The sequence below is a fragment of the Vipera ursinii genome (genome assembly GCF_947247035.1).
Source record: "Vipera ursinii genome assembly, chromosome: 5".
NCBI lineage: Eukaryota > Metazoa > Chordata > Lepidosauria > Squamata > Viperidae > Vipera > Vipera ursinii.
In genome coordinates, this window is record NC_139518.1 from 60,709,506 (window position 1) to 60,731,819 (window position 22,314).

Genomic DNA, 22,314 nt, shown 5'->3' on the forward strand with positions numbered 1-22,314 from the left:
GACTACCTATACTGAAATCAGAAACCAGTTTTTGTTTCAATCTTTTGTTCCCAGCATAGCAACAACTAAAGGAACGAGAACTCAAAAGAAATATGCACCTGATATAAAGTGGGAGAGATGGATAGTTAATATCAGCAAATCAAAAGGATAAGTTCACATCTGTAAGAGACAGAAAGACTGTTTGCTCACATGCCACACCAGGAAAAAATTTTAAAATAGCAAGAAAGTTTATACCAGCAGAACAGAAAGAGACAACAATAAAGTGGATATATGCTGCTATTATGCAATCCCATGTTCAGGAGATTGTAATGACATGTCTCTAGCTAATCAGTGTGAGCCTACCTTTTCTTTATAATCTGTTCACTGAAATGGTGGTAAGATAATTTTTCCTTGGAACAGCAGCCTTGATCAGGGCATTTATAACAGGCCATTAGTAGCAGAGCACAGAGTCTTTCTTCAGATCAAAGTTCAAGCTAAAATGAAAATACAGAACCTAACTATAATTCAAATGGTATAATTATCAGTCAGACCAGAACTTGGTGGAGCCTTGGTGGAGCAGTGGGCTAATGCCTCCTTAAGTAACACCAGCTGCCTGCAATTAGTGCAGGTTCGCATCCCACCAAGCTCAAGGTTGACTCAGCCTTCCATCCTTCCGAGGTAGGTAAAATGAGGACCCAGATTGTTGGGGGCAATTAAGCTGACTTTGTAATAATGCCGCTTGGGTGTGTGTGTGAAAGCCCTAATAAGCAGGCATATACATAGAATGAAGGCTACTGCTAAGCTTGTAAGCCGCCCTGAGTCTTCGGAGAAGGGCGGGATATAAATGGAATTAAAATTAAAAAATAAATAAATAAAACTTCCAAGAACTACAAAAACAGGCTACAAATACCAAACAGGCTGGAAAAATATAGCAATTGAAACAAGCCAAATGAACTTACTACGGGTGGGACGGATATGAAGGAAGGTATTGTTCGCCTATCTATTCTAGTAATTTCATGGCCCACATTGCCCTTTAGGTTAATGCTAAGCTCTTTTCCAGAGATTTGTTTTTCCCCCTACACTTTCTCAGACTGGGCAATCTGTCAAGGTTTTCATGTGTCATTTAAGTAATTGTATGGCAAGGCCCAGATCAGCTGCTTTCAGCTGATTCCTCAATGTCCTGAATCAAACAAGGAACTCTTTGCATCCCAGAATTAGTTGTCTGAAGCAAAGAAATGTTCTAATCAGCTTCTGTTTCACCATGAGATTGATCCCAAGGTGTCTATATTGTGACTTATGTATCTGAACTGATGGATTTGAAAGTGAAAAAGATAACTAAAAGGGTCAAAATAGGGGAACAGAACAAAGGATACCAGAAAAAAAATAAAAGCATGTTTAGCTGAATAAAATACATCTTGAAGAAGATGTTGTGTACTATTCCCTCTTGTTTTAGTGGTTCATGCAGATCAAGGAATAATCAAGTACCAAGATTATATTAGATGTTCTTTATCAGGGCTTTTCAACCAGTGGTACGGGTACCACTTGTGGTACATTGGCACCTGACAGGTGATACGCGACCATCCTAAAAAGGTGGTAGCGGGGGAGGGGAATGAGCTGAACCGGTGGCAGCACTGCACAAGCCTGAACGAGAGATGGCTGGAGCTGCAGGGCTGTCAGGGCTCAGCGGAAGCTCCAGGATCAGTGTCGGGATCCAGCTGGAGCTTGGCACTGATCCTGGTGCTTCTGCTGAGCCTAGAAGAAGTGCCGATCAGCTGGAATGTTGCAGCATCTCCAGGGTCTTGTGATTTACATTCAGATGTTTGGCAATTGATTCATATTTATAATGGTCACAGTGTCCCAGGGTCATGTGAAGGGACCAAAACCTGCTGCAACTACCCAGCAGACAGGGGGAATAAAAAGCAACCCCCCCATCCCACCCCGGCTGCCAATCCTCAACAGAAATGCTCACAACAATGAAAACCTCAGACAGAAGAGTGCCGCTGGGTGGGCAGGCAGGTGTCTTGCTCAGCTGTGGCTTGGGGGGCACTTTCAGTGCCACTGTAACTTCGAACAGTCACTAAGTGAACTGTTGTAAGTCGAGGACTACCTGTACTTCATCACTTTTTTCCTTTTTTGGGGGGGGTCATCACATTTTTGACACCTTGCTAGGCGACTGGTGGTACTCAGATGTTGCCATATCCTAAAAGTGGTACAATGGGTGAAAAGGTTGAAAAGCCCTATTCTATATAAATTGAATAAATAAATAAATAAACCACTGCCACACAAACAGTGCTCTCTTGGATCCTACGCCAGCTGCAACTCCATTTTAAGTCCTGATTTTTCTTTGAAAGTTTTTTTCTGACACATCAACTTTGTTGTTGTTGTTGTTAGTTGCGAAGTCGTGTCCGACCCATCGCGACCCTATGGACAATGTTCCTCCAGGCCTTCCTGGAGGAACTTTGGTTCATCAACTTTGGTTCTATTCTATTCAGATTTTGGAGAATAACTCTGCTATTGGACATAATGATGGATACAGTCCCAATGTAGTTTCTTTAGTTAATTTCTATTTATACGTCTGGAGCAGGAAAAAAAATGAAAATAAATAAAAAGGTAATGAAAACACATTAAAAATGTTCTTCACAACATTAAAAAATATTATGGGCCTCTTCCACATTGCATCTCGTGGTAGATTATATCCTAATGTCAATATAAAGACATAAGAAGAGCTACCTTTTTAAATGACCAGGCTGAGTTATTTTTCCCTTCTTTCCCTATTTTCATTAGTATTATTTTGCTTTGCTGTTGCAGGGGGGAAAGGATTTCAAATAATTAAACTGATCAAAAGTCAATCAGGCAAAGCTCTTCTTGGCGCGAACACAGAATTAATTTAGTCAATATTTCTTGACTAGGTAAAATTTGGCTTGCTACATTTAATCCTGTTTGGATTTTTAATTGTTATAGTTATTTCCTCAGAGACAAAATTGAAGACTTTTCAAACTAAACTCCCACTCTTTTCTGTAGGTCTTGGATTTGTACCATGTTTAATACAGACTGAAATAACATTTAAGTAAAGCAACTGAAAGACATCATTTTATCACTTTCCACAAACAAACTCTCCCATGTTTTTATTCTATTTTACTGTAAATTGATCCAGAATGTTCTGGCTTTAATCTGGTGATTTTGTATAAACTCATATCAAAACTATTTGATTTAATGATTGAAAATGGACATTCTTCAGAAAATGATGTATGCTGCTAATAGTAATATAATTGTTCCTGGAGCCCACTTAAATAAAACATTCCATTAAATAAGTTTGCTTCATTATATTTCAAATTAAATACTTTAGGTAAGTTTCATGGGCTTATTGTGAGTGCACAGTCTGCCTACTGAAGAATACTATATTTACTTGGAGGGGAAACAATTTATTCCTAATATTTTTCCTATGAAATGAGATGATTGTTCTATATACTGTGGGAATATTGTAATAAAGGCAATGTTATTTAGTTGTTACTGGATTTATTATTGTCTAATATTCTTTGGGGAAGAGTTCTTTAATCTTGGGATCATCCTCATTTAAAGTAAATATGGTGTGTCAAAGTAAAAATCAAACCACTAGGTTAAAATTAATTAATTTTTAATGGTTAAAAGCCATTTTGAACAGTTTCCAAATATTGCAAGATATATTTAAAAGTGAGAACAAATGTGCATTTTAGATGTATACTGCTAATTTCTGTATTGTAATAACATTATTTTAAAACCAGAGGACTTAAGATTGCTTCAACCAAATCTATCTGTACACTGTTCTTTCATTGAGAAAAAAATGGCAAAAATCATTATATTCCACTTTGGAAATCCAGTTCATATTCCACCATTTCTCAATAGGGAGTTCCCATGCTGACTCAAGTTCTGGAGATCATAATTTAGCACACCTGAAGGGCTCCAGTGTGGAAAAGAATATTGTATAATAGCAAATGAGAGAAACATATGAAAATGAAGATTTAGTGACTTCACAATGGCAATTATTTACATCTGAAAAACAATTTTTTTAAAAATATATCTTTTCTCTCCAAGCACTGCAGTGGTGGCTCTGAAATGGTCAAATCAGGACTTTTTCCATAAAAAAGCTTCATCAGAAAGAACTTCAGCAAGTTTTTTGTTGAAAGGCTGATAGAAATCGCATAGAATTTCTTTTGTTACAGGTAACATAGGGCCTAGATTTCGATCTTCAGGTCTTCTAGTGTTTGATGCAGGACTTTTAGTAATTAGAGCTTCTTGTTTTTCGCTTAGAGCACCTACGATAAAAATATATTTATAATCATATCTAATTTTGTTTATTCATTTTCTTAAGCATTTTCCAAGTTGTACAACATTCAATAAACAGCTAAGCCTTTTAATGTTACACATGGTGGTTTAATCAGAAACTATAAGCGACATTTGCTTTTTTTGTTTGATCTAACACCCACATCTTTTCTCCTTAAATCAGGTAAAAAGTGGATGTTAAATATAGGCAGGCATAACTGATATGGCAAAGGCTACACTCTAAAAAGGGTTGAGGCCAGGGCAAAGAAATGAGCAAAGTTAAATGTAATTAAAATCACTTAAATACAATTAAGAGAAGGAATGGCAGAACCTGGGGGCAGAGTTAAAAGAGAGATCAGTCTAGAATCTCTACATAGGCATAAGTGAACTCCTTTTAGATTCCATTGACCCCTATCTTTCCCCAAGCAGGTGCTAAACGTTAGTTGAGAATATTTCTCTGAAAAGGCATGATTAGCAATAAATCATTTTAACTGAACCTTTACATGTGGATGTGATCTTTGGCGCTTGACAAGTTAACATGTTTCTTTCAACCTGTAACATTATACATTACAATTCAGTAGCTCGGGAGGATTATTCATGCATCTCTATCCTCAAAGACTATTTTATATACCGCTTCACAGTGCTTTACAGCCCTCTCTAAGCGGTTTACAGAGTCAACATATTGCCCCCAACAATCTGGATCCTCATTTTACCCACCTGGGATATATGGAAGGCTGAATGCACCTTGAGCTGGTGAGAATCGAACTGCTGAACTGTTGGCAATCGGCTGGCAGTCAGCAGAATTAGCCTGCAATACTGTATTCTAACCACTGCGTCACCAAAGCTCAAACTAAACTTTTATGAGTAAAGCCCAAATTGCTCCCATCCACAAAAGGCTGACTCACAGAAGACCATTTGTATTTAGCCTTTGCTGCTGTTTTATGTTCTCTTAAATCTACCTACAAATTCTTCTCTCAAAGAAAGATATATCTGAAGGGTATTGGAAGTGGTTTATATTGAAATATGCATTCTAACTGTTAATTTTGAACTGTTATCAGCTTTACTTTAACTTACTCTTTAAATTTCCTTGAGCTTTTATATGTATAGTAAAGTTCAAATTTAAAGACTAAGTTAAAGTAAAGCTGGTAACGCTACTCAGTTCAAAATAACAGTCAGAATGCATGAATTAAATAGACTAGTAGACAGCAAATGAACTAATTAAAATATTATATTTGAAGCTCTGAGCTGTAGAAATATGACAGCTTCCAATGCCTTCCCAAAATGAATCCATTTGGAGCTAACTCTATCTACAGCTGTGCTGAAGACAGATAGCACAGGGGAAAGGAGTATGGCCAACAAGCCTTAGAAAATGCAGGACAATCACAATAAATCAATGATGGATATTCTTAATTAAAATTCGTACCTAAATCAAGAAACTGGAACACTATGTGCATAGTCAATTTTACATTAGATGCATGATCCTCTAACCGGAGAACTAATATTTGATCTTTATTGAAAATGCTCAGCCAGTCAAGGAGGAAAACAACATACAGACCAACCTGAAGTCTTACCTGAGAGAAAGAAGGGGGGAGAGAGGGAGGGAAAACAGTTGAAGTAAATTATTCCAGATACATTTATATTCACATTGTAGGGAAGATTCTGAGATGGGAGATGCAAGGGGAAATGAAATGACTGATTAGGAAGTAATTAGCAGAGGTTAAACTGGCAGGTAGATGTGGAAAAGGGTCAGGTTGGGGAATGGGGATAAACAACAGGAAACACATGAATTTATATTATTATACAACTTTCCAAAAATATTTGTTTAATTAATTGAGCTATACAAAAACAAGGTTAAAATAATTTACAGTGCAAACTGACATACTGTAGAACAGATGGATTTATTTCTATTTTAGATGAGCTCCCAAGAATCTTTCCTCTCACTCTATTGGTGTCATTTTTTTATGTCCAACTTCTTGAGAGGACTTAAAAAAGGGAAAAGAAATTAATAGTGCTCAAATTAAATCCACATATCGTTGTTTACAAAATGTGTGTCCTTAGAAACTACACTTAACAACCAGATGTTGGAGAAAAGATCTCTAATCTAGCACCCCATGTGCAGTTATTTTTATTAAAAAACCATCCTATGCATTTTCAGTTACTGGATTTTATAAAGTACTTGATTCTTATATATTCTGACACTGATAATACTTGGCTTCAGAGTAGTTAATAAAATTTGAAATGAAATATACATACTGGCATGGCATTATTAAGGGTGTTGTTGTACACACAGGCTCTCAAAGAGAAATCTATCAAACAATTCTCAAAGAGTTGCAATGACTCAGCCACTTTTTCATGGAAGTCTTCTACAGATTTATTAGCACTTGCAAAGTAGAGATAATCAGAATATAATCTATGAATGAAAAAAAATACATAAACAATTTAACTGTGATTATAAACCATGACATCTAGTTAATAAAAATAATAAATCAACAGTGCCCATGGAAGAAACAAATGATATTATTTGTATCATAAATTTTGTTTTTCGCAGTAGAACTTTGTTTGGCTCAGATATCCTAAGGAAAGAGCTTCTTTCAGATTTACTGAAAGTATCAGGTAATCCTCATTCTAGACAAAACTCTGTCAAGCTACTGCAATTCATCCAACAACAGTGGAATTTATTTTCCAAACATCAATAGAATAGAATAGAATAGAATAGAATAGAATAGAATAGAATAGAATAGAATAGAATAGAATAGAATAGAATAGAATAGAATAGAATAGAATAGAATAGAATAGAATAGAATAGAATAGAATAGAATAGAACAGAACAGAACAGAACAGAATAGAATAGAATAGAATAGAACAGAACAGAATAGAATAGAATCTGGAAGAGACCTTGGTGGTCTTCTAGTCCAGCCCCCTGCTCAAGCAGGAGAACCTATACTATCTCAGATAAGTGATTGTCTAGTCTCTTCTTAAAAATTCCCAGTGATGGAGTGCCCACAATTTCTGAGGCTAAGCTGTTCCACTGGTTGATTGTCCTCACTGTCAGGAAGTTTCTCCTTAATTCCAGGTTGCTTCTCTCGTTGACCAGTTTCCAAACATTGTTTCTCATCCTTCCCTCTGGTGCTTTGGTGAACAACCTGATCCCCTCTGCCTTGTGGCAGCCCCTCAGGCACTGGAACACTGCTATCATGTCTCCCCTATTTCTTCTTTTCTTTAGACTAGCCAAACCCAAGTCCCGCAGCGATTCTTCGTATGTTTTAGCTTCCAGACCTTTGATCAACTTAATTGCTCTAAAATAAAATCTTTATTACCATAATAGTTATTCCAAACATTTTCCCAGCATATCACTTATTCCTACTCCATTTTTTTAATGGCAGTTGAATAAAATAGTCTTCAAGAGTTAATCATTATATTGCTGCTGTGTAATAATAGTCATTCTACTTAGTCTCTTTGTTACCTTATCATTCTTTTCTAATGAACTGTATCAGCAGTACCCAACCTTTGTGGTTTGGTGGCCTGGCTAGGGGGGAAAGGGGAACTGGGCTGCCCACTAAGGCCCCGCTTGCACAAGTTGAGCTGCATGCACACGCACACTCCAGCCACCCACTCACAGAGGCCAATTCTGAATAGGCCACAGCCCAGTAGTAAGTCGTGGCCCGGGGGTTGGGGACCCCTAATCTATGTAATACTACAAGTGCCCACTTCTTGATTCTACATTGCTTCATCTGCAATGATGAAGTTTTCTTGGAGCTCCGCCTTCTGTACCACCAAATTAATTAGCTTAGTGATGACCCATTTAATATTATCTTCATTTATAACTTTCTTCAATTCTTAATAGCTAGACAATTTTGAAAGAATTTTAAAAGCAATGTTTCCTCCAATGACTTGGAACTGAATAGATATGTTCATATTATATACTTCACTGAATCATAAAGGAGTTATTTGGCCATATAAACATGCAAACTAGAAACCTAAACCAGAGGAAAGTACTTTTAGCCTGAAACTCTCCAAGGTTGAGTAATTCAAATTGTAGCATCGGCCCATTTTAAAAGACAGATTAAAATCTAGAGAACCCATTAAATAGCATACCATCTTTGACTACTGTAATTTTCACAAATATCCCTAGGCCCACAGGGGTAATAAGGGAGTGAAAGCAAGTGAATAATCCAATTCTGTCTGAAATTGCACGAATCATATCACCTGATTTTCAAATTAGTTGTCCTACATAAGATGCTGCCTTAGGGATTTATATGAAAAATTATGGGTAAGGGTGAGTCATGTGAACATCATATATTAGACTTTTCCCTATGCAAAATGTTGGATGCAAACTGTTAAGAGATATATGCACAGACTATTTGTCTGCCCAGCAGTTACTAAAATAATGTTTGCATTAAGAATAATTAATTTAAAAGCAATGACTATAAACTTTTAAAAAGCAATCATTGCATGTTTGAATTTTATTTATGACAGCTTTCATTAAATGAAGTTTAATATTCTGAACTACTTGTTATTTCTGATAGCATTTTTTCTCAGATGTGGTAGCAGAGAAGTTAAGCCATCCGGGAGTTGAATAAGTTGCTTATTTATTCATGTGTATCTCAAATTAGAATATTGATACGTTTAGAAATTCTAATTTGAGATACACATGAATAACTGAAAGACAGCTTGTGGTCGTAATGATGGCAAACAAAGAATTATATCAAATATGCCACTTCCAGCTTTAAAAGAAATCTATAAAAAGTAATATGGATGCCTAACACAAGTAATATTAGTACAAAGCAATAGTTAATACCACCTTCGTTCAAGTGCAGGGATATTTTTAGAGAAGAGTTTTTAAAAGTCCAGATGGCTGCCACAAATACAGAACTGAAGCCCAATCACTTTTTACATGAATTGTACATGTGATGCACATAAATGGGCAATAGCATCATCGCAGCTATTACTATATCCATTTATATGTATAAAGCATGAATCTGGTGTAATATTAGATAGGATGAAAAACATCACATATATGGTGAAGGTCAAAATGCTAATGATAAGGCACAATCTCTGAAAGGAATCAATATATCAAGACACATAATGCATGGGCCTGGTAGAATAATTCCCCATCACCACACACAAACAAACAGATATTCACTCTCTCACACACAGTGTCTGAGAACAATGGAATCATAATATTTCTCTTACAAAATCAGGAGATCTGACATTTATTTGAAATTGGCATTCTCTCTGAGTATGCAAAATTGAAACTCTTTAATCTCAAATAGTTCTCAACGCAATGAACTATTAATTACTAGAATATGTAAAACCAGAAAATATTTGAAATCTTAGAAATATTGGATGCTCACCTTTCAACAGGATCTCTAAGCATAACAATAAGCTTTGCATTTGGCTGGAAGGCATGAATAAAATCTGGTATTAAGAATGGAGGTTCCCCCTCTGTACTGTTGTCATAAAAGAAAATCCAAGCATTGTTGTCCCACATTGTTGAAGCACTTGCTTCTCCTAAAAAAGACAAAATCTACTGATGATTATCCTTAGTTTTAGAGACATAAGTAGAAATTTGTTATAAATCATATCTCCCAAATCTGCCATTATCCATGTGTTGTACATAGACTTCTATCACAAAAACTGAATAGAACTAACGTGCTAAAATTCAACATGTAGGAAACAGAAGGCTCAGCAAAAAAAAATATGAAGCCTATCAGCAGAAATATATCTAAAAATATACACAAGTTAACAGAAAGATTTTGGTATCTATGATATATATTGATGTGAATGAGCCATGTAGTCCATTTCCTTTTACACACAAAACATTCTAAAATATTGAGTCTACTTTCTTTTGATATTGTTAAATTTATATTTTACAAGTCCCAACGTTTGGGTATATGTCAAAGATATTTACATTTTAAATAACATTTATACAAATAAATAATGAAACCCAATGTATGAAGTGATGTATGGATGCAAAAAAAGGATGATTTACAAAGACAGAAAGGTATTGAAAAGTATATTCATAAACTAGATTTAATAGTTTTCATTTCCTTATCTCAAATTTTTAATTTCTATGGATTACTGTTTTTTTTATTTTCTGCACTGTGTATAACACTGCTCATCCTGAAAAACAATAGTATGATTATTAATATGTATTACTTACATGATTCCTGTAAATGCCAATGAACTTTACTTGCTATGTGCTCAAATTCTTAGCATACACAGTATCAAAAAATATTATTCTGGAACATGTGAATTTCCCAGACATATTGATGATGAGTTTTGCTAACTAACCGTGCATGAATGAATGAAATAAATTTTACCAATCTACTGTACATGTCCAATCTTTTTATAGAATTTGCATTACTATAATGTGGATTATAGTATGTCCACTATGAGACATATACGGTGGCACATATTTATTTATTGTTTCCCTTTAATTGGCATAATTGCTGGTATGTAGATTTCCATTGTTTATTTTGTCATAATTTATATTTGGCAGTTTGTTCTTCACAACTTATTAACTTGGCAATGGCATTCAAAAGTACATTTCCTACAAGAATCTTATCTATTATGGACCTGAATTACTGTAATATTGATGAAAAGGAATTCATATTCAACATGAGATAAATTAATCACTACTGCACTGATACACCAAGTCGCAATTGCACATTAAAAAATTATACAAATTTTTCATAGAAACTAAAAGTATATAACATATGATTAAACTATTACTTTTTATTACAGAATAGTTCTAGATTGTCTGTATAAAATCCATTATAAATATTCTGGTGAAGTCATCGTTATAATGATAATAAATTACTAAATCCTGTCTAGAATGCTTGGAGTTTTGTGTGTTGTGTAGCACTGAGGAAATAGCCATTGTTTCATCAGGCAATATAATTATAACTCACTAATCATTTGATTCAGAGACATTTTTGAATGGAAAATTACACTGCCTGTTAAAGTTAGAGGAATGTTTACAGCTTTAATTATATAAAGTTTAATAACATTGTTCCCTAAGTGACCTTCTGATTTTCATATCCTTTGGATATATTATGAAATAAATTACATTTAACAAGTTAATAAAAAGTTTAATATAGTATGCATGCTGATGAAGAGCTGAAGTAAACATTTTTTAGAAAAGTTCATTTCTATAAAAATGCAACAGAGGCCCAACGGCTTCATAATAATGTTCACAACTAATCTGTTAAAGAACATATAACATTTGTTTATAAAAGCTACAGATCCTACATCAGAGTAGCTAGGTTTAACCGCTTTTGTTAGGAAGTCAACACATATTAGAACAGGGTTTTCCAACCTCGGTAACATGTGAATTTCAGTTCCCAGAATTTCCCAGCCAAAATAGCTGAAGATGAAGTCCACACATCTTGAAAGTAGTCAATGTTGGGAAACCTGTATTAGATCATGTTTAATGCTGCCTTAAGCATATCTTAAGGCATTTTTCTATCTCAGAGTGTCAATTAAACAAATATTGTTTTGTACAAATGCCAAACCTGTATACTATATTTATATGTGTGTGTGTGCGTGTGTGTGTGCATGTGTGTGTGTTTGTGTATCTGTAACAAAAATTATATAAAAATAAAGGACTTTGTCTCCAATACCAAAGGATGGTTTCTTCCTTTAATGCATTTCTAATTTCCAAATTAGAAAGTTACAATTGCTAATTGCTGACTGTACATAGAACCTGGTTAGACTATGTTTTTGTCATGCTGACTCCACAGTTGCAACTAATTAGGGCCAGTCTCAAAACAACAATGCTGAAACAAAGGTAAATCCTTTTATACAGATTTAGGTGACTCAGTTAAGCTAATCAGGAGACAATTTCCTTAACATTTTGTGCCGGAATATTAGAATAGGGCATAGACTGAAAAAAGCCCAGCTACAACCTACCAGGAAGTGAAGACACACATATATAAAATCTTATCCCAACTACTTCTAATTTATACATGCTTTTTATTATCATGTTTATTGATAGCTATCTTATGATGTTATTTGAATATTTTTAAATAGATTATATATTCCACCAAGTTTACAAGGATAATCAAGGCTGCAACTGTAACATAATACGTGAGAACAGTCTACAGAAAGTGGATATATTTACTTCTCAAAAATATATATACTGGATGTTTATAATTATTTTAAATAAATAATGCAAATATTTAAACAGCATCACAGTAAAGTATTTAGAGATTTGTAATGGAGGAAATATTTTATCATTTCACTGGTGCTTAAAGCTACTTTAAGATTGCTGTAAAAATCCTCTATTCCTTTCTCTGCTAACAGAACTTGTTGAAATAAAATGCTATCATATTTTGTTATCTAGTATATATTTCAGATATATAATGCTAAAATATTTTTAAAAGTCTGAATTCCCATTTTAATACCATAAACCATAAATCATACCAATACCAGTACCGGGAATACATTTTCTATAAATCAGCCTTTTTCAAAGTTCTACAGATGTGAGATCTAAAACATCTAGATGACACCAGATTAGGAAAAGCCGTCCTAAGCGGCAGTTTCTGTACCAATAATAATGTTGCTCCTCTTTTCATAGCTGTTCTCAGAATCTCTCTGCAGCACATTTTGAATCTGATGGGCAGCCAAATCAAACAGATCTAGGTAATCATTCACAGGGTAACGATCATGAAATCCATCCCTCAAACGAATTATCCCTGAAAACAAAGGGCACCAAGAAATAATTTTTAAAAATCAGCAATTTTATAATAGAGACTTCCCATGATATACATTTTGGAATAAGAGAAGACGTTTTTCAAAGAATGCAAGTAATTTGGGGTAATACAAAGACTGCATTACAATGCAATCCTAATTTCTGTGTAGAAGTGTGGGGACTATTTATAAATAATTTTAAAAATTGACACCTGAGTTTGCTTGTTGTCCTCTCCTCCTTTCCCACCCATTTTTGGTATGTCATATTTTTAATATGGCATGCTACCCTGAGAGTAACAATAAGACACAATGAAAGCCTTTTTGGCTACTGAACAGGATAAACATTCTCAATGAATAATATACATTTAATTTAGATTATTCATTTCTGAAATGCACATAGTATAAATGATGTAAATGTCATGTTTTCAAGAACATAATTCATAGGAAAACATTTATGGTTTAAAATTTAGTTATAAGTTTAATTAGCATCCTACCAATATGTTATAATTTTACTTAGATTTTACCCAAAATATTAATTAACAGAATGCAAAACCTATTAAAGGAATAGAATGGAGATTATATTTTAAAAGCAAACCAGTAAGTCCAAGGCAAACTGCAAAAAAGATTTGATAAAATACTGCATTATATTAGTATAATATAGCAAAATGCTTTTTCTCAGGACAGTAGTTTTATTAGGCAGGATGTGTAAGAAAGTCAGGAACAACAATAAAAAGTAACTTCTATCTGTAGAGGTCCAGATGAGTCACTGTAAAATCAATGAATACAGAATTATAAATAGAGAACAAAGATATGAAAGACTTCTGAGGAAAAAGCAAGGGAATCCATCCAAGACAAATATTTCAGAATGTCCAGGAAGCCCAGTGAATTTTGGCTAAAAGTAGATTGTTTATCTAAAGTGGTCAGGCCTTAATCATGTCCAGCTGCTATGCTATACAGACACCTCAAGGACTGGGTGCTTGGAAATCTAATCTGAACAGTTATGGTATATCATGAAATGAATTACAGGTAGACCTTGACAACAGTTAACAGTTTAAAGTTACAAACGCCTCAGAAAAAGTCACTTACATCCTGTACTTGCACATATAATGGTTGTAATATTGAGGCTTGAAGCTAACGGTCCCAAATATTAAAGCTCTGATCTGGACTTCTAATCTTGGTCTTAGAATCATATTTGATCCCCAGGCTGGTGCCACTGCTGCTGTCAGACAATTATCAATTCCATTGTCACCACACCTGCATAGCTGGAATTTTGCAGTCTTGGCCTCTCTCCTGAATATTTAGGTCAATTGACCCTGTAGAAGGCCAAATCAATAGTAAAAGAAAGAATCATGGATATTGATTGCCAAAATGACCTCATCAGTGCCCCTGAATTCTATTGTCAATTGTTAGACTAGGATAACCCAGATAATTTAACTTTTAGTCTAGAGGTGCTATGTTCTTTTCTATAGCAAATAAAGTCAGTTATACCAGAGGACCCCAACCTTTGGAGCACCAGGGACCGGTTCTGTGAAGGAAGATTTTTCCGTGGACCAGAGGGGGCGTGGTTTCACGTGCTACCTGCATCCAGCAGATGAGGCTTCACTTGTTTGTGCGCCCTGATTGCTGGTATGCCGCGGCCCGGTGCCAGTCCATGGACCAGGGGTTGGGGACCACTGAGTTATACATTACCATGAGTCTTATGGTAAAATAATGGGAATAAGTAATAAAAAGTCAGAGCATGTTGTGGAATGTATTTACTTCTTTCTATATTCCATCAATAGAAGAATTCTAGATTAAAAAAAATTGCAGCACTACAGAATTGGATATCTAGATACAGAAATTTGGAAACCAGCCTGTCTGATACAGATGTTTCAAATTTCAAATCCATATAAGAAATTAATGCAGTCTAAAAATGTTATAACATTATTATAAAGAACATCTGACAATTCCTATATACCAGTATACAGAGATGCAAACAAAGGTTCTGAATTTTTTTTACCAAATGTTACAAAACTTACTATGCCAAGATACTATGCTACTAAATACTCCATGAGCTTATGTTCTAAGATAAAAACTTAAAAGTATCCAACCATGTCCTATTCTAGGGGATGATGCTCATCTCTGTTTCTTAGCCAAGGAGTCAGCGTTGTTGGAAGACATTTTCCGTGGTCATGTGGCCAGCATAACTATACACAGAGGCGCACAGAATGCTGTTACCTTTTAACCAAAGTGGTGCCTATTTATCTAGTCACATTTGTGTGCTTTCGAACTGCTGGTTGGGCAGTAGCTGGGGCAAGTAAAAGGAGCTTATCCCATCACACAGCACTTGGATCTTGAACCCAGACTGTCAGCTTTCGAGCTGACAAGCTCAGCATCTTAAATTGCTGAGACATCAGGCCCCCATAGTTTCTATTAGTTTTTATCTTTCTTGTTTGAAATCCTAATAACATTTTTTTTAAAAAATTACATTTAAATTAAATTGCTGTGGGAGTAGGGTTAGCAAGAAGGGGGAAAGCAGATAATTCTAACATATAAAAAAGACAAGTCAATACAAAGTTCTTACTGAAGATATAAACAACCACACTGAAATTATCATACTTGGTGACATTATGCAAATATCCAGTTCCTTAAAAGTCTTAGTCTAAAAGGTGAAAGGAAAAAGAGATCAGCCTCAAAGTGGTTGGACTTTTAAAATGATGATCAGTGGAAGATTTGAAGAGCAGGTTGGGCACAGACCATCCTGAAGAAAGCCTATCTAGTTAATAAAAATCAACACCAACTTGACGGCACATGAGCTATACTTCCAAAATTGAGTTGAATCTGGAAATTGTGACACATGCAATAATTATCTATGCCTATGGCAAAATATTTTCTGTGAGTCATAAACTTTATTCTATATACAAGAATTCTAATTGCTTTCAGTGTCTGCACTCTGCCAAATTTGCATTCAAACAAGAAGATATAAAATCATGCTCTCATTGTGTCTCTGAAATAGCTCATCCTCAGATGATAACTAGCACCAAGTGTTAGTTGCAGTGATTGGGAAACTAGATTTCATGAAACAATGCTCTACACCTAAACCACTGAAGTCACTCTTTTTCAACTGGGGTTACCTCAGAGCTCCCTAGGGGTTCATAAGAGAGTGTGATTTATAGAATTTTTATGAGACATGATTCAGCTCCTAGCCTGCCAGTTTGCAGTTGCTGTAAATATTGTAAAAATGTGGATAGTGTAAATCAGAAATAAATTGTATTGTGGAGTTTTCTTAATTTTTTGCAGTTTTTATACAGGGATTTCCTAAGACCTGAAAATTACTTCAAGGGTTCTTCTTTTTTTTTAATTAGACTTATATACCGCCCTTCTCCCGTAGGACTCAGGACAGTTCACAAGGTTTTTTTAAAAACAATACAACAAATTACAAAAATTAAAAACAATTAAAATGATTACACTAACCTTGAACTAAAAACCCAATTACAATTAAAATACAGTTAAAAACCCAGTTAATACTCTCAGTCCAGGCCAGAAAGCTCGAAGAGCCAGGTCTTCAGGTCCCAGCGGAATGAGCGAAGGTCAGGGGCAGTCCTAAGCTCTACGGGCAGCTGGTTCCAAAGGGCCGGCGCACCCACAGAGAAGGCCCTCCCCCTGGGTGTTGTCCGCCGGCAATCTTTTACCAGCAGCACCCTGAGAAGACCCTCCCTGTGGGAGTGCACAGGACGAAGGGAGCTTGATGCCGGCAGCAGGTGTTCCCTCAGATATCCCGGACCCAAGCCATTTAGGCTCTTCCAAGGTATAAAGGTTAAAAAAGGCTGCTGAAGGAAACTGATCGCATGTGATTTTTCTCAATGCAATACACCCCACATCCCCCCCAAAAGGCACATGCTATATGACCAATCTATCTATTCATATTGTTCTGGCAATATAATTCTGCAACTGGGCAGAAACTAATCACCTAAGAACACAGGCCACAGATCACAGCTTGAATAATCAATTCAGGCAGCAGAAGAAAAGCACCACAATTTAATTTCCTCTACTGTGCTTATATATACATACATACATGCACACACACACGCACACACACACACACACATATATATACACAGAGACAGACACACAGATGCACATATATGTATGTATGTATATAGGTGTCAAACTCATCACGTGACGTGTCTCAACATATCGTGACTTTTTTTTTGCATTGCCAGAGCTGGGGTGGGCGCAGCCTCCATATGATGCAACCGGCCCACGGGCTGGCAGTTTGACACCCCTGTTATAGAGTATCAACAAAAGAATAAAATAAGTGATCTATTGGCTTCTCAAATGTCCTTTTCCCAGTTGGACACAATAACTGAATTACCTCCTTCAGGCAAAATATAGTTATTTTCTAAATTTCCAGGCTCTTGCCTTCAGAAATCTTACTACAATTAAAAGAAAAAATTACTTTCTCAATACCAACATGCAACATTTTTATCTACTTCCTCCTCTTTTTAAAATTTAAAAGTCTTTATTTTTAGGGATCACCTCAACGCCATAATTATTTTGATTGCCCTTTTGTAATATCCCTTTTCTGAAACATGCTGATTGAAACTGCACACAATGTTTCCAAGGCTTATCTTGTGCTAGAGTAGTGGTTATGCAAACTTAGGATGCACTTTGCCTTACTTGCACTGAACCACATTTGCCACTGCATTGCCTGTTTTCCCCTATTTGGAAAGATACCTTCAGAGAAGCATTAATCCCATCTACGTTTTTACTACTTTGAATAACTGGGCCATTAGCAAACTTGGCCATCTCACTGTTCAGTGCTACTGCCAACTCATTTATTTCAATAGCTAGAGAGCTAAAGGAGTTGTTTATTCACTTGTGCTGGAAGACAATTGACAAGATCTGAGATAAAATCCCTACTCAGCCATGAAGCTTATTTGATGAACTTGGAGCAGTCATTATCCTGCAGCTTAATATACCCCACAGCATTGTTGCATATATATATATATATATATATATATATATATATATATATATATATATATATATATATATATATATATATATAAGAGAATATCAGTATATGTTAGTGTTAGTTAGTATATAAGCTCCTATGTTAGTATATGAGCTGCTTAGAGAACTGTAAGGTGTAAGTGTAATTAAAACTCTGGAGTACAATGCATATTCAATACACATTAGTGAAAGCATATTGTCTGAAAGAATAACAAGAACCAAATTTCGTTATCAACCCTACTCTAAAGTGGAATAAATGTCTGAAATAATGACCACCAAATAAACATTAAGTGCTATTCATTTTAACTTCTTTTAGATAGGTTCAAGCAATTTGCAGCTGACACTTCTGTTTTAAATGATATTTTAAGATGTTTTATCAAACTACTCTGTATACAACTTCTGTAGCTACAAATCATTCTACGCTTTAATAAACTAAGACAAAGACTGTTGCTTACATCAACACATTTTACACTGGGCAAATAATTCAAGGTAATGATATTGTTGGTGCCATACACTTATCCCTAAAAATGCCAACTGATAGGATTTTTGGGCAACTTGGAAACAGATTCAGGATATAAAGTCAGATTGCTGAATCATTTATTACTTCCCAGATGCTGAGAAACTTCAGAATTACTGAATACTGCTTCCTAAGGATTGTTAAGCAATCATTTAAATTAATACAAATTACTGATTATCATGTTTACTCACCAAAACGTTTTCTGGTCCACCAGTGAGGTTCCTTAATTGCTGAAAATTTCACTTCAGGATGTAGTCTGAGCCTGTCATAAAGATCTGTTGTTCCGCATTTTGGTTGGCCAATGATATAAAAATAAGGAAGACAGCGCAGCCGGTAATATTTGTCATCGTAATGATATAAATGATTCCAAAATACCTTTCGAAGATAGTCAAATATTGTACGAAAACGTTTGGAATACAAAGCATAGGAGTTTGTGGCATAAGGGTTCCTAGTATTGTTTCCTTTGTATTCTTCATACCAGCAAGGATTCTTGTTGTTTGGGAGAAATTTGTTAGGAATTACTGAGAACATCTGCAACAGAAACAATAAAAGCTTGGTTAAAGTACTACGGCAATATTTCTTGTTATGATAGTTCAATTATTTGCATGTTCTACTAGTTTGATGTTTAGCTGTCCTCTACTACAGAAACACAGAACCAAGGGGACACAGAATGATGGATATAAAGAAGAATATATTTCAGCAAACTTTTAAAATCAGGAAGGATTAATACAATTATCTTGCATGAAATCGAGCAACTGTACACTATTCCATATAAAAACTAATTTATAATTATTAATACCTATGACAGATTGAATTTTGTTCATCTGTGCAAAGCTTTTATGCAGGTAGTCTTCAATTTATAATAGTTCACTTAGGGACCATTCAAAGTTACAACGGCATTGGAAAAGATGACTTATGACCATTGCAGCATCCAAATATAAATCCATGTGATTTACATTTGGATGCTTGACAACTGATTTACATTTATGACAGTTGCAGTGTCCTGGGGTCATGTGATGACCTTTTGCAACTTTCTGACAAGTAAAGTCAATAGGGAAACCAGATTCATTTAACAACCGTGCTACTAATTTAACAACTGCAGTAATTCACTTAACAAACGTGGCAAGAAAAGTCATAAACTGGGGCAAAACTCACTTAACAAATTCCTCTTAGCAACATAACCTTTGGGCTCAATTGTGGTCATGAGTTGAAGACTACATGTAATTATTAATACCTATGACAGATTGGATTTTGTTCATCGGTATAAATTAAAAAGTCTTGGCAGAAGGAATATCCAGAGAGAAAAGATATTAATTTTGCATGCTAGCCATTTTAACTGAGTCATACAGGTCTTCCCAGACTGGAGTTACACAGATGTCTAATTCAGCCTCCACAAGTGCTTTCCTTCATGAAGGTTGAGTTTCACAACTGCAACTCTAACCAACTGCCACATACTCGGTGCATCCAACCACTATCCACATTTCCTAGCATTGAAAACTTCCCCTTGATACTTCAGTAAATAAGGAGGTCTGCATTTATATACTATCTTGCTAAATACGTAGCAGTCATTTATCTCCTTTGTGCCTATTAAATTATAAGGAAAAATGTGGTAATAGATGTTTATACTTGGGATTTACACCACAATGACTTTTATGCATAATTGGAAGAATTAAAAAATAATTATGTTTCATTATTGGATATTATTATCAGTTCTTTTATTGGACTATGTAATCATACATTTGTTACTTCCTTCCCCTGCCATATAGCATACTGTCTTGACAGTTATGCATATCGCAAAGAATTACTCATGCCTATGTGTGTTAGCTCTCCAACTAGAAATAATTTATAGTAATTTATAGCCTTCCATATTTCCCAGAGATGCAGAAAATAAAACAAGGTATTTTTTTCAAGGCTGTAATATAAATGTTTTAGCCAGCCGCTAGTTGACATGTCAATACAAAAAAGCAATGAAAGTACTTTTCCACAACATTCCTCTTACTTGTACTATATAGTGGGAAATATATGAGGAACATAAAGATGTACTTAAATGTATGATACAATAAAATTAAATATATGATCTCTACTCAAATAAATAGTAGCATATTTGTTTAAAATAGCATCACCTGTTCCAATAAGAAAATATTCCTTATTAAGAGCCGTGGTGGTGCAGTGGTTAGAATACAGGATTGCAGGCTAAATCTGCTGACTGCCAGCAGTTCGATCCTGACTGGCTGAAGGTTAACTCAGCCTTCCATCCTTCTGTGATCAGTAAAATGGTTTAAGGTTTAAGGTTTATTAAATTTATATGCCGCCCTGCTCCCTGAGGACTCAGGGCGGCTCACAACAATAAAAAGTTAAAAGATATAAATACAAAAATTAAAAGAGGATTAAACAATATAAGAAATAAGAACAATTTAAACCAATAAAAAACCAAATTTAAAAACCATAATCAGTGCAGGCCCGCTCGTTGGAATAACCAGGTTGGAATAACCAGGAGCCCTGATTGTTGGAGGCCATATGCTGACTCTGTAAATCGCTTAGCACCATGAAATAGTATAAGTCTAATACTATTGCTATTGCTATTACAATACAATAAACATTTATACAACACAAAATTGACTACTTTTATACCTACATGCGTCTCTTGTTTCTTAAGGTCTTCCAAGTCAGGAGGATACCTTGGTATGAACTCAATGTGTGAAGATATAGTGTCAATAATTACTTTAATGCTGGAATAATCCTTTGCATATGAAATATTCATTTTAGATTTTTGGTAATGTTCTTTCTTATCACAGAAATTGCCATTGTCCATTAAGTTTGAATTGCTGGTAAAAACACCATAATGGAGTGTTGGTTGCATAAGCAAAAGACCATTTTTACTTCCGGTCAGAATATAAGATGCAGTCACTAACATCATTATTAATAATCCCAAAACTAAGCTGCATATCTTCCCTTTCTTCAAACAAAACAGTCCAGCCCAGCTATCATTATGATCAGTCCTCACTTCCAAAACTGCAAGTAAGTTCATCTGCTTGCTATCCACAAACAAAATTTGATTGTCTCCTCTACATAGAGGACACTTTTGGATATTGTGACTCGGGCCTCGGCACTTGAAACACTGTTTATGCAAGTCATTTGATAATAATGTTATGCAACAATGAATGCAATGCCTCATATTAGTACCATTAAAGCATAGAAGTAAGGATCCATCTACAGTAGTCAGGGAGGAAATTCAAGTAGACAAAATTCATCTTCTACAAACAAGTTAAAAAATCCTTATGCAATAGTTGTTGTTTTTTTAAAAAAATGAGACTAAAGAAAATACTTCACAGTTCTTGAAAATCAAGGCATACCACATGGAATTTTGACATGAATAATTTGCATAAATGATGAGAGCAAGTTGATAAGATTAAAAAAAAATAGACTAATTTAAGTTTTTCCCAAAGAACACGGTGAGAATGGGATTTCACTGTACCGAAGGAAAAGACTCAAAAATGAAAATGAGTTCATCATCAAAAGTTAACACAGTCAGTTATGTGAGAAACAACAGTATTTTTTAAGTTTGAAAAAAGTTCTTTAAAATGTATATTGAGAAATAACTGATATTTTAGAGAGCTCCATCTTTGTAATAAAGCTTCGGGATGTCGTGTTATATGACCTAAAAAAACAAAAACAAAGACAATATGAAAATTCAGAAGTAAATATCCAGAATAATCTTACCAGACATTACTCAAAGTGTCACCTAATTTAGTAGACAGTGAATTTTCAATAAGATTCAATAAATAAAAGTTAATGCAAGATTTTGATCCTAGTATCAAAGGAGCCATGGC

The 22,314-nt window shown here is 35.0% G+C and overlaps 1 protein-coding gene across 1 annotated transcript in view; it reads right to left on the bottom strand.

Moving 5' to 3' along the window:
* Nucleotides 1-3,602: 3,602 nt before the first annotated feature.
* The window catches only part of CHST15 (carbohydrate sulfotransferase 15), a 56,616-nt gene continuing 37,904 nt past the window's right edge, over nt 3,603-22,314 (bottom strand). The window contains exons 2-8 of the mRNA XM_083363273.1: nt 21,120-22,142; nt 18,676-19,015; nt 12,831-12,977; nt 9,633-9,789; nt 6,532-6,688; nt 5,702-5,849; nt 3,603-4,271 (exon numbers count right to left, since the gene is read on the bottom strand). Coding sequence (XP_083219399.1) covers nt 4,081-4,271; nt 5,702-5,849; nt 6,532-6,688; nt 9,633-9,789; nt 12,831-12,977; nt 18,676-19,015; nt 21,120-21,659 — 1,680 coding nt within the window. The 5' untranslated portion in view covers nt 21,660-22,142 and the 3' untranslated portion in view covers nt 3,603-4,080. The remainder of the gene's footprint in view (nt 4,272-5,701; nt 5,850-6,531; nt 6,689-9,632; nt 9,790-12,830; nt 12,978-18,675; nt 19,016-21,119; nt 22,143-22,314) is intronic.